Genomic DNA, 12,348 nt, shown 5'->3' on the forward strand with positions numbered 1-12,348 from the left:
AGAATAACACCCGTTTTGGGGTAAAAAAAAACCCTCTTTGTATGAGACCGGCTAACTCACATTTAGTCAAAAGAGATCAGATGAAGGTTCCTCACGTCTTGGACGGGAATCAAACCCAAGTCTTTACGACCAAAGGGCTTCTTCTATACCGACTGGACTATGGAGGCTCGAATCAGTATGAATACTTACAGAACTTTGCTGTAAAATACAACTAAATAATTATTACGTCTCAATAACAACTTACGTATGTTGTCTGTATATTGTCCTTATAAGGACTGGCTTAAAGGGGCGAAGGAAGAATGCTTTTCATCTTCCCGGTTATCTGTAGAGGACATTGTAGGGATGTGTTATTGAGCTATTAAAGCTCTGATCATGGCAGGAGGGTAACAGCAATATCCGAGCCTCAGTTAGAACTTCATGGCTACAGCATTGCCATCCATTATCCTCGAAAGGTATTAATCACCGCATCTCACGGTCGATCTCCCATGATCCCATTGCGTAACGTAAGGAATTCTTAACGGACACATATATACAATACTTTTTGGTGTAGTTCTCAAGAAAATTACTTTTTCGAACGATTTATGAAAGAATTCATTTTCAGGTAAAACAGTCATGTTCACAAAAGAATCCACAACGGAAACCTTAGCTTGTTAATCCAAACCGCTTTTCTGTTCTTGTAAAATGTTTCAAAAACTTTTTCTCATGAACTTATTTTATGAAACCTGATCGCCAGTATTATGTTTAGAAAAAATATGAAGATGCGAAGCTTGTGTTATTTTCTGTTTTGTGTTTCTATCCTTATCACATTACAGCCAAATGTCAGGTAGCATAAGGAAAAGTGAGAATACAAAAAAGACAAAGGTTTTGTTCTTTTTTTAATTTCTATAATTAGTTTCTTTAATTTTCTTTGAATTCGTGGTAATCAATGCCATCGTGTGTATATTGCGCCTATAGAGTTCAGTTCGGTAATAGTGAGAATATCTTAGTTAGAAAGATAATATTTTGAAACTTTCGAAAAATGTTTCGACACCCCTTTCAGCTCAAAGAATAATTAACCTCTCAGAGATATGTTTCTTTTCCTCTAGTACCTTTCAAGGTTTCTTCTCTGAAGCGAACAACGTCGCTGAAGGATACTTGTATAAGTTAATATAATAAATACCCCATGACCTTATATTCCCTTAATGATAAAGTTGTAAACAAGTATTAAACTTAGCGATAATTTCAGTTGATATATCTTTGTTGAAAAATCCCCCACCGTTGATTCTTAGTGTAGCTAAGTGTATTTTTAGTATATACCATACTATGCATGGTAAATTAGCAGTACAGAATGAATATATTGCACAAACAAGGTATTCACGTACCGTTATTATCTCTGATGATAATTTAAGTGAGGAACGTTTATTTTCTTCATAAGACTCTCCACGTTGCTACGATTTAATACGTTTGTCAAGCCAACTCCGCATCCCCTAAAGAAGTAAATGTAAATAAATAAGGTATATTTCTTATTGCAGTAGTGGGCATATATGGATTAATGAACTTTTAAAGTCATATATATCTGAATGTGGTCACTTATCTTAGAGAAATGTCAACAGCTGAATTCCTTCCAAGATCTCTACCAATCAACTTGATCATAGTTTTAAAGTAGTACAATTAAAATTTTTATTTTCGGCCATGCATGTCGTGAATTAGATACTGAAAAATAAATTACTAATTTGAACTAAAGAATTTAGTGTGATATTATTAAATCATTTACTGTTTTTAATATTATATACATGCACTGTGTATACATGATATAATGGTTTTGGAAAGTATAGAATTGGATTTCGGTTTTGGATGAATATCATCCATTGAAAATACTGAGATGGGGAAAGTTATGGAGAAATGAGATTCTGTTCGTTCTTTTTGAAAACTTTGTTTCCTTATAGGCAATATAAACTTGTCTGTCTTGAATTATTTAAATAATGTAAAAAGAATATTCTGCGGGAGCCTTTTGAAATATGTATATTATAATATACAGAATTATAAATTCAGCACTACAGCATAAAATGTTTAAAGCGTATCGCCACTCGTATATATCACAGTTAGTTCACCGAAAATATTCAGGTTTCAAGACATTTGAGTTATTTTTACTTTTAGTAGCATTCTTGTGAAGTTCTGTATGAACCACAGATTTCCGGTAGGTATCATTAGATGTTTAATCTTTATGTTCTTTTGTTTCACTATATTCAATCGTACTTTTAGATCTCAAACACAGGCCTATCTTATTATCCAGCAGAAAGACAAAATTTCTCTCCTCATTACTTTTGATAATGTACCAATTTCCATTTCTGTTCAGTTTCTTCTAATTATACTGACTTTCATATCTCGTTAATCGAAGCGTGCACATATCACAGCCAGCTTTCCTGTGCCTCCTAACACGCGGTATATTTTTTCGTTCAAAACATACTTTCTCTTCTGCTGAACTCCTAACCTTCTAGAAATACCAAATCCAACCGAACTTAGAATAATGTTCTCACATTGGGGAGTGCACCAACACCCTCCTTAAGAATACTTGACGATATATAGAAAAGAGCAATTCTCCAAATAGGTGACATCCTCTCACAAACTCCCTTTTGTTACTTTCTCATAGGCGCTCGGCTTTTGAATTATGCTTTTTAATATGTAATTTTATGGTTGTCCCACGAAATGGCCACTACCATTATCCGCTTTCCTCCAGTCAAATAAGAACACGAGAAGTCTGGTCGACAACCGAAGACGATCCAGAACCAAACATATCAAACCAACTTCTGGTCTTGTTTCTTTATTGCATCTACCATATCCTTTCGAACAGCTTTCTCTATGCTATTTTTTAAAATGAATATAACACGATCGTTTCAATATATTTTTTTATGTATTCTTTTTTCCCCTTTTTAAGCACATCTACACTTTTGTGTTATTATACACAGTATAATATAAGAGTATATATATCCTTAAGATCTAAAACATTTTGACCAGGCAACCTCTTCTGACCAACCAAATTGCGCGGAAACAATCGGAGCTGGTGGTATCCTGGTAAGGGAATTGTCCCAATAGACATCACCGGGATGTCTTATCCGATTGAATGTGCCTTTACGACTAATTCGTTCCAGGTGATTGTTTCAAAAAAGATATTGTCCTACATGATTACTATGTGGCTAGACAGATCTGTATTCTTCAAGCAAGATAACGCCCCTTATGACAACCTTTGCAAGATCTTGAACGCAGCATCTTCCTATCAACACCAATGCCCCTCTCGGTTGCTGATCTCCGTTACGTTATTATTATTAGTATTGTATGAGACCTTCATGGAGTCGAGGACTTATTGAGTTAGGGTGGGTATAAATCAGCCAAACCAGCTGTGTATATCTTTACTTAAATTCATTCAAACTAGAAGCACTCATTACCCCTAAAGGCAAACAATTCCACTCACTCACTGCTCTGTGAAAGAAAAAACCATCTCTTTTCCCTTTCTTTTCTGCGAGCAAACTTAACTTTCTTGCATGCCACCGTGTTCACTGCACACCTTCTATTTAACTAAAAATTTCATCATATGATATCCTATAGCGTCCATTCAAAGTTTATAGACCTCCAACATATCCCTCTTTCTCCTGTTAACTAGTGTATGTAATCCACCTGCTCTCAATCTGTCCTCATAACCTAAATTCCATTGTACTGATATAATCTTTGTAACTATTCTTTGCACTCTTTCCAGAGTTTCTTTATTCCCTTGAGACCCGGAGACCAAATCTGCACATAATAATCAGGTTATGCTCTTATCAAGGCTTTATAAAGAGACAAAATGACTTCCTTATACTTACATGTCAAGGTTTGCTTCTAAATCGCAATTATCTTCTGAGCTGTATTAGCAACTTTTGCTATGTGATCTTTAAACTTCAAATTCCTATCCACTATTAGTTCACCCTATCAACACTTTTATCATATGTAGGTAGGATGCCCATTATACATAGAAGCAGTCCGTAGATTATAAGTAAACAACCAGCTCATCCGAGCAACACCTTAGCTATGAGAGATTAAACAAAATTCTCTCTCTCTCTCCCTCTCTTTCTATAATTAATGTTCTGCTAATTATGCTACATAATCAAGAGATTACAGTATCAGTGTTCAAATGTTTTCTATGTGCGCGCGCACTTGTGTTTAAATCCCACCCGTGAAAGATTATAAACTTATATTGCATTATTAATGTAAGTGGTTTGAGATTGAATATGATTAACCCGATTCTGAAGACGAAATTTTAAAATGTTCCAATACACTTTATAATCCCGATATGCATGGTGATTGTGTCTGACACTGAGCAAGAAATTTCATCTATTTAAATCAACGCGTATATAATAACAATACACTCCAAGCAGTTAAATATTAAATGAATGCGGGTCTCGTATAAATATATCATTGCATTGTACTAACCTAAATACTGCAATGTATCTTTCTCGATGTAACTAACCAGTTCCATGTGAAACTTTTAGTTGTTAGAAGCAACTGTATGTGAGGGTATGATTTATCCATGTCATCCATGGTTTTCCCGAGTAAGTGCAAATAATTTAGCAAGATAATATATTGTAAACAATCCAAGTATTCTGTCATGTCCTTTACCCTCTTAAATTATTTTGATTACATTTAATCCACAAAAGGGATTCTCATCCGTAGCTTTTGTAATTAAGACGAATTAAGATTTAAGACGAATAGAAGGATCGTTACGATTATTGTAAACAGTTTCACTTTTAAAAGTCTTCAGTACCTAAAAAAAAAAAAATAATTGAAAAAAAATTCGATCTCAGGAAGTTCATCGATTAATTCATCGAAACTGATCTAAAAGCTGGTAGAGATATCTACATCATGGAGACTTTAGAAGAATATGAATTTACTGTGTTTGAAATCACTCTTAGTAGTTCTTTAGTAATATCTGTCGGATTAGTCAGCGTACAAAAGAATCGCTTTTGCTTCTGAGGATTATATGTTACAACATCGATGCAGCATCGATAATGGAACACTATGAAATATTTTGGTCTACTATATCAGTAATTACACATTTGAGAGCAGATTTTCTGATTCTCGTTTTATCAGCTGTTCTGTTCGAATTTGTTTGACACGGAATCGTTCTTACATTCCATGGTGATTTCCGTGTCGACAATGCTGCTGTAATATTTAAAGATCTCAATATTTCATGATAATATTTTAATATTTTTATGCTAAGAATTGGGTAATGAGTGTTCCCTACTCTAGAAACCAAATGTTGTACACTTTTTCAAGCCACTTCTGCCCTACAAAAAGAAGGGAAGTTGTCTTAAACGTAGTAGTTTAATCAAGAGGATGAAGAAATATAGATGTTTTTAAAAATACATTCAAAACCATCCATGGCATGGTATAAAATTCAACCCACAGCCTATTGGCTACAAAACGAAGAAGATATTTACTATGTTAACGATGTTGGCAAAAAATATTCAATCTTTTCTTGTTTACGCATAACTCTAAAACGAATATTGATGTTCTATTTTCCATTTAATAAAAACCAGATTTAAAGTCTAATAATTAATGGAAATTAATTATTTCATTAATCGTTTAATCGAAATTTAATCGACAAATATCATTGACATGATATACTTCATGTCGATTATATTTTAACTGAATTGATAGTTACAAAAATATAAGTCATTTGTGTGTTAAAACTTTAATTATTGTTTTCTATTATTCAATAAAAGTTAATAATGGCACTAATAACCTTTCTTCTTTGATTTCAGAACTGCACGTTTAAAAATCATTAATGATGGATCATGCTTTACAAAAAGCAATACAAGTGCTGAGTAAACAAGGTCCAGAAACACCTGCATAAGGGAAAAATTAGTGTTAAAAGTATAAAATTCATTTTATTCATCTAAAAAGAACAATTCAGCTATTACTACAAAATATCAAAACATTCCTTTAATCACAGATATTTTATCTGAATCTTAATACTATAGTATGAAGAAATTAAAACAATTCCGGAAACTCAGCTGTATACAATAAAGATGATTAAATTTAACCAACTCAGAACTCCCATAATCATGTGAGTAATCTAACCAGGTTAATGAAAATCACTCTAACCCCACTGCTTTTTACCTGGTGCACCGAAATGGTACTCATTCAGCCAACCAGGCTAGTCAATTCGCATCTATTTCTAATGAAAGAAAGATAGAAATTAAGAAAGAAATAAGCTCATCGTCTTACCTACTGTAAGTCAAAAGTAGTTTGATAAAGTTCTTCGTTTTGTCTTTATAGCAGAATTCCTGGATTTCCTGATTTCTGCAGATTCACAAGTTAAATTGCTGCATGTTCAGTTCACAGAATTTTGCAGTCCGTTAAAAGTGAAATATGTTCAAATCGCGTGAGGAATACGTATTTGGCCAACTTAAACTAAATGTTGTTCCAAAGGGAATAACTGGTTTTTTACAACGCATAAATCGAAATATGCTGGATTATATATTTTTAAGAAATGCCTCAGGAAAGATTTCTAAAGTCAACGTTGAGTATATAATATTTTTCCTCTTATATTCGGAAAACATCGAGATTCTTTCCACATATCAAAAGTAAAGAAAAACGTGATTATTTCCCCATCATGATGAATCTTTGTATTGACTTATTAGGTAAAGGTCAATTAGCCTATCTCTTACGGAATTAGCAGTTCTTTCGCGACTCTCATAATGAGGTTTTTCTTCTAACATAACTGTCATATTTTCTATAGGACACACATACACATATCAGAGACAAAAATACAATGTAGATGGAAACTGAAATATTCTAAAGGGTGTGATATGTGATGTCGAGTGCCCGCCAATGATGAGTATTTATTTGGATTCCTGGAAGTATCACGTGATAATAATAATAATACAATTAATAATAATAATAACATCATCATGACGCGAATTAAGGATATAGACCATATTGGTATGTTGTGGTCTCATTATCCATCTAATATCCCCCTTTTTTGAGGTCTAATAATAATAATAATAAGAAGAAGACAAAGCATATTTTTTCATATCAATTTGAAAATGAAATTGAACTAATTATATTTTGACATTGAGAAGTACTATTACTCCGTTTATGAAATTGGTTTCTGTTTCGAAATTTCTACAAGAACAAGTTTCAGAATACTTATGAATGGAAAATGATGGCCTTCAGAATCTCCTCTCAAGTGCGTGTGATTTTAATTCTATCTTCCTCATTTTTGTTTCATTTCTTTCTGTTGCAAGGATTTACGTTCTTTCTACACCTTTATTTTAAGGAGAAAGTTATTAATCTTACCTTGAAATATTGACATTCTGCATATCTGTCTCTCATCTTTTTAAAAAAATAAAACTTTTTTCTTTATTTTACGGTAGAATGAGCAACCACATGAAGTGCGAGTGAGAGAGAGAGAGAGGTTCTTCTATTAAATTCATTATCTTATATTAAAAATCAAATCTTACTTATAATAAGAATAATTCAACAGTTATTATCGTTCACTAGGTAAATCGATGCTTGCGATTATTAAGTGTCAGAAGCCAAAGAAGAACATCGGTTTCATTGTCATAATAATAAAGGACCAAATCACATTCGAAGAGTGAGGAAACGAGAGAGAGAGAGAGAGAGAGAGGGAGAGAGAAATAAATAAAGAAAGGTTCTGCACAATTTCTTATATTGTGATTTGATTAAGGGTTCTACTCATCACAGGTGAGGTAGAAAACCACAATGCAAGAAAGAAATTAATATTCCTTGGTTTCTAGGACTGATCCTTAGAAAACTAAAACTCCGACGAAATTCAAATGCGGAATAAGGTTAAATTTGATTACGTTTCTTCCATCTGCTACAACCAACTTTTCTGCCTACGCATTCACTTTCTTTTGGCTTGTTAATGACCCTTAAATATCCTCCCAGACAGGATACGAGCAGCAAAATATACACGTAATGAAATATAGCAGGCAGGGGTCGGGTTGTTCGGTCCCCATAGTAAAGGCGAAATTTTTGATATAGACACCACTACATGCAGATAACTATTATTGCCTAGTGTAATACAACCATTCTGATTATTGCAAGAATGAAGCGAACAAAAATTCTTTGAACACCAAAGGAAAAATTCCTTTTAATTTTTTTCCATTTTTTCGAGCATGCAGTATTAGTAAGGTTTTCGGAATTACGTCATACATCATGGCATATTTAACAGTTTTTTTGTGGATTAGTTTTAAAGTGAATATTCCGAAGACTGATAGCTTGGAAGTATACCAGAAAGCTGATAATAGTACATTAGGATAATTGCAGGTCACTTAGTGAATAATATTTTATTCTTCCATTTGTATGTGGAGCAATCATTGCAGTAGCATGTCAAGACTCTGCCGACGGTATTATTTGCACAGGAGTCGAGAGTAGTAGGGGTGTCACTATGAACAAGATCAAGATCAAGATAAGATAAGGATTCGTGATGTCACTTTTTGATCAGATAAGAGTTTGTGTGATGTCACTGCTATCGTTGTGTGTTGTTATCAGATGTCGTGACATGATGAGTATGGAATTCTTGGAATTTCCCTGGGGGACACATCTCTCTATGATGTCACATTGTGACTTTTGGTTCCAGTATGGATTTCTGGGTAATTGTTCATGTATGGAATTGTAGGTGATGGTTAGAGGTAAGGATCCCCATCTCACTGTGACCTCATGTTGTTGTCTATTTTTGGTTTCAGTATGGAATTCTGGGTAATTGTTTGCATGTGGAATTTACTGTGTTGGTTAGAGTATGGAATCCTTGGAATTTCCCTAGGTGTCACATCCGTCAATGACGTCACATTGTGTCTTTGGTTCGAGTGTGGATATTGTGGGTAAAGGTTCGAGTATGGAATTCTGGGTGATGGTTATACTATGGAATCCTGGGTAAAGGTTACAGTATGGAATTCTGACAACATGTTCATAAGAAAAGCATTAGATAAGTGATGTCACGTTGCGTGTTTGGTTCGAGTGTGGACTTGTTGGTATTGGTCAGAGCATGTAATTCTGGGATGTAGCAGTGTTTATCAGTGATATGAGATGAGTTTTTTCTTTGCATGTATATTATGGGTAATGATTAGAGATTGGAATTCTGGAAGGATATTTGGTCAAGTGTTGGAGTCATAGGATCGAGTGTGGAACTATGGGAAAATATTTGTCAATGGATAGCATTAGACATTTTCTAAAATAATTAACTACTGGATATCAGTGGTACTGCCCTCAACCCCATCAAACACACAAACACGTATTTTTTTCTTTCATGTTCACATTTTCTAATATAATTAATTACTCGATATAAGTCGTGTCCCCCTCACCCTCCTCAAACACACATATACATACATTTTTTTTCTTTCATGTTCACATTTTCTAAAATAATTAATTACTGGAATCTCAGTCTTCTATGTCTTGTTTAAGATCTTAAAAAATTCATTACTTTTCTAATTAAATGTTAACTTCATTACAAATTCTAAGCAGAATAAATATTCTTAAATATGGAGAACACATCAACAACAACTGAAATATTATTTACGAGTACATCCATAATGAAAAATTCAAATATGTAATTACCTAAAAATATTTCACAAGATTTCTCTCTCTTGGTATTTTCCTGAAGAATGAAACATTTCAAAGGGATTTGGGTTCGCTAATTTTTTTTTACTTTATGGGCTACACAGAACAGTAGAGTACAGCACAAGACACACACACACACACACACACACACACACACACACACACACACACACACACACACACACACACACACACACACACACACACACACACACACACACACACACACACACACACACACACACACACACACAAAGACGATCTGCAGCCTGAAAGAACGAATTTCAGTAAATAAACGGAAAATGAACTCGATTTTTGTTCCTTACATGGAGGAAGCTCATGGCTATGTTTTCCCACGGTTGTGGTGTGGATGTAGAGGCACCAAATGGGGAAAAATGTGGGGAAAGATAATTGGAAACATAAAGATTTCTGTTTATTTAGGCACGAGGAAAATATTTACGAGTGGAAATTACCAAGTCTTAGTGCCCATCTTTTCACACAAAAGTGTGAAATTAACAGAATACGAAAACAGGTCCTTTCTAATAAGAAAAGGCTAACGCAGTGTCCAATCCCTTGTTTATCTCATTTTATTTATTCAAAACTCACTAATACTAAAGAAACATACAGCAGTTCTAAAGTATAACCTTTGGAAGTTGAAACAGAGGAATTAAGTTGAAAATTATAGTACCAGACCTAATATTCAGTTGAGATAATAATAAGTAATTATTTATTTATGGGAAAAATACGTAACATAATAAGGATGACGAAAATAGAAAACAATTAACATATAGATAAAAAAAAACCGTCTATTTTTGAAGTCACAGTGAAGTCACATACTATTTTTTTTCTTGTTAAGTTATTCCGGTTAGATTTGTAATAAAGTTAACATTTAATTAGTTGTTTATTATTTAATTTAATTTAATTTAATAACTCTGCCCAAATGACGTCAATATGTAGAGAACGTAGCGTCGAGGTTACATCCACAACCGTGGGAAACATTGCCATGAGCCACAGAATGTTACAATATTAAGCACGGATTTTCAACCTATGGTACGCGTACCACTGGTGGTACATGAGCCACTGCAGGGTGGTACGAAAACAGATTTGCTTACTAGTACATCTATCTTGAATTACATATAGTGGTATGCCACTGGTAAAGACTGAGAACCCCTGATATTAAGGAAATGGAGAGAAACCTATAAGGAAAAAATAATCAAGTGCATTTCTGTTTATTTACTGCAATTCGTTCTTTAAGACATCAGATCGTCTTACCTGTCTGTTGTGCTGTACTTGATTATTTTGTGTAGACCGTAAAGTATAAAACAATTTTAGCGAACCCAAAACCCTTTCAAATTTTTCTTTCTTCAGGAAAATAGCAAAAGAGACAAATCTTGTGAAATATTTCTAGGCAATTACATGTTTAAAGTTTTCATTGTGAATACATTTGTAAATAATATTCCAGTCAAATAAATGTGTATTTGTAAACTGAAATGAACAAATTTAGCTGTTGTTGACATGTTCTCCATATCTAAGAATATTTATTCTACTTAGAATTTGCAATACATTTAATATTTAATTAGAAAAGTAATGAAGTTTTTAAGATCTTAAACTTGACATAGAAGCAGTAAAACTGAGATTCTAGTAATTAATTATTTTTGAAAATGTGAGCATGAAAGAATACAATATGTTTGAGGGGGGGTTAGGGGAAACCACTGATATCCAATAGTTAATTATTTTAGAAAATGTCTAATGCTTCCATTGACAAATATTCTCCCATAGTTCCACACTCGAGACTATGACCCCAACACTTGACCAAATATCCTCCAAGAATTCCAATCTCTAATCATTGCCCATAACATACATGCAAAGAAAAACTCATCTCATGTCACTGATAAACATTGCTACATCCCAGAATTCCCCACTCTGACCATTACACACAGATCCACACACGAACCAAAGACACAACATGACATCACTTATCTAATTCGTATCTTATCAACATCTCCGTCTTATCAGAATTCCATACTCTAACCATTACCCAGAATTCCATACTCGAACCTTTACCCAAAATACTACACTTGAACCAAAGACGCAACGTGATGTCATTGATGGATGTGTCACCCAGGGAAATTCCAAGGATTCCATACTCTATCCTTCACCCAGAATTCCATACGTGAACAATTACCCAGATTTCCATACTCGGACTAAAAGAATGACGTCACTTATCCTTATCTTATCTCTAACCATCACCCAAAATTCCATACACGAAAAATTACCCAGAATTCCATACTTGAACAAAAACGGCACAATGTGTCGTCATAGAGAGATGTGTCCCCCAGGGAAATTCCTAAGATTCCATACACATGACGTCATGTCATCTGATAACAACACACAACGATAGCAGTGACATCACACACACACACACACACACACACACACACACACACACACACACACACACACACACACACACACACACACACACACACACACACACACACACACACACACACTCTTATCTGATCAAGCAATGACGTTATGAATCCTTATCTTAACTTGATCTTGTTCATAGTGTCACCCCTATTACTCTCGTGTAAAGTTTTCTATGTGTATGTCTTAGTAAAAAAAGTTCGTAAATCTATAATCAATCCTCCTTCCAATATTAAAACTTCTTACAAACAAGTATGAAACGTCATGCAAACAGAAAAAAAGGTTTTCCAAATCCAACCATTCTCCTGGACAAAATCAACA

The 12,348-nt window shown here is 34.0% G+C and overlaps 1 protein-coding gene across 1 annotated transcript in view; it reads right to left on the reverse strand.

Annotated features, from left to right (window-relative positions):
- Window positions 1-1,429: 1,429 nt before the first annotated feature.
- The window catches only part of LOC150110399 (uncharacterized), a 54,302-nt gene continuing 43,383 nt past the window's right edge, over window positions 1,430-12,348 (reverse strand). Inside the window, exons 9-10 of the mRNA XM_090393539.1 lie at window positions 5,756-5,858; window positions 1,430-1,466 (exon numbers count right to left, since the gene is read on the reverse strand). Of these exons, the coding sequence (XP_090249665.1) occupies window positions 5,806-5,858 (53 nt within the window). The 3' untranslated portion in view covers window positions 1,430-1,466; window positions 5,756-5,805. The remainder of the gene's footprint in view (window positions 1,467-5,755; window positions 5,859-12,348) is intronic.

The sequence above is a fragment of the Typopeltis vanoorti genome, chromosome 1 (assembly GCF_054136105.1).
Source record: "Typopeltis vanoorti isolate ZY-2024b chromosome 1, IOZ_Tvanoo_1.0, whole genome shotgun sequence".
Lineage (NCBI taxonomy): Eukaryota > Metazoa > Arthropoda > Arachnida > Uropygi > Thelyphonidae > Typopeltis > Typopeltis vanoorti.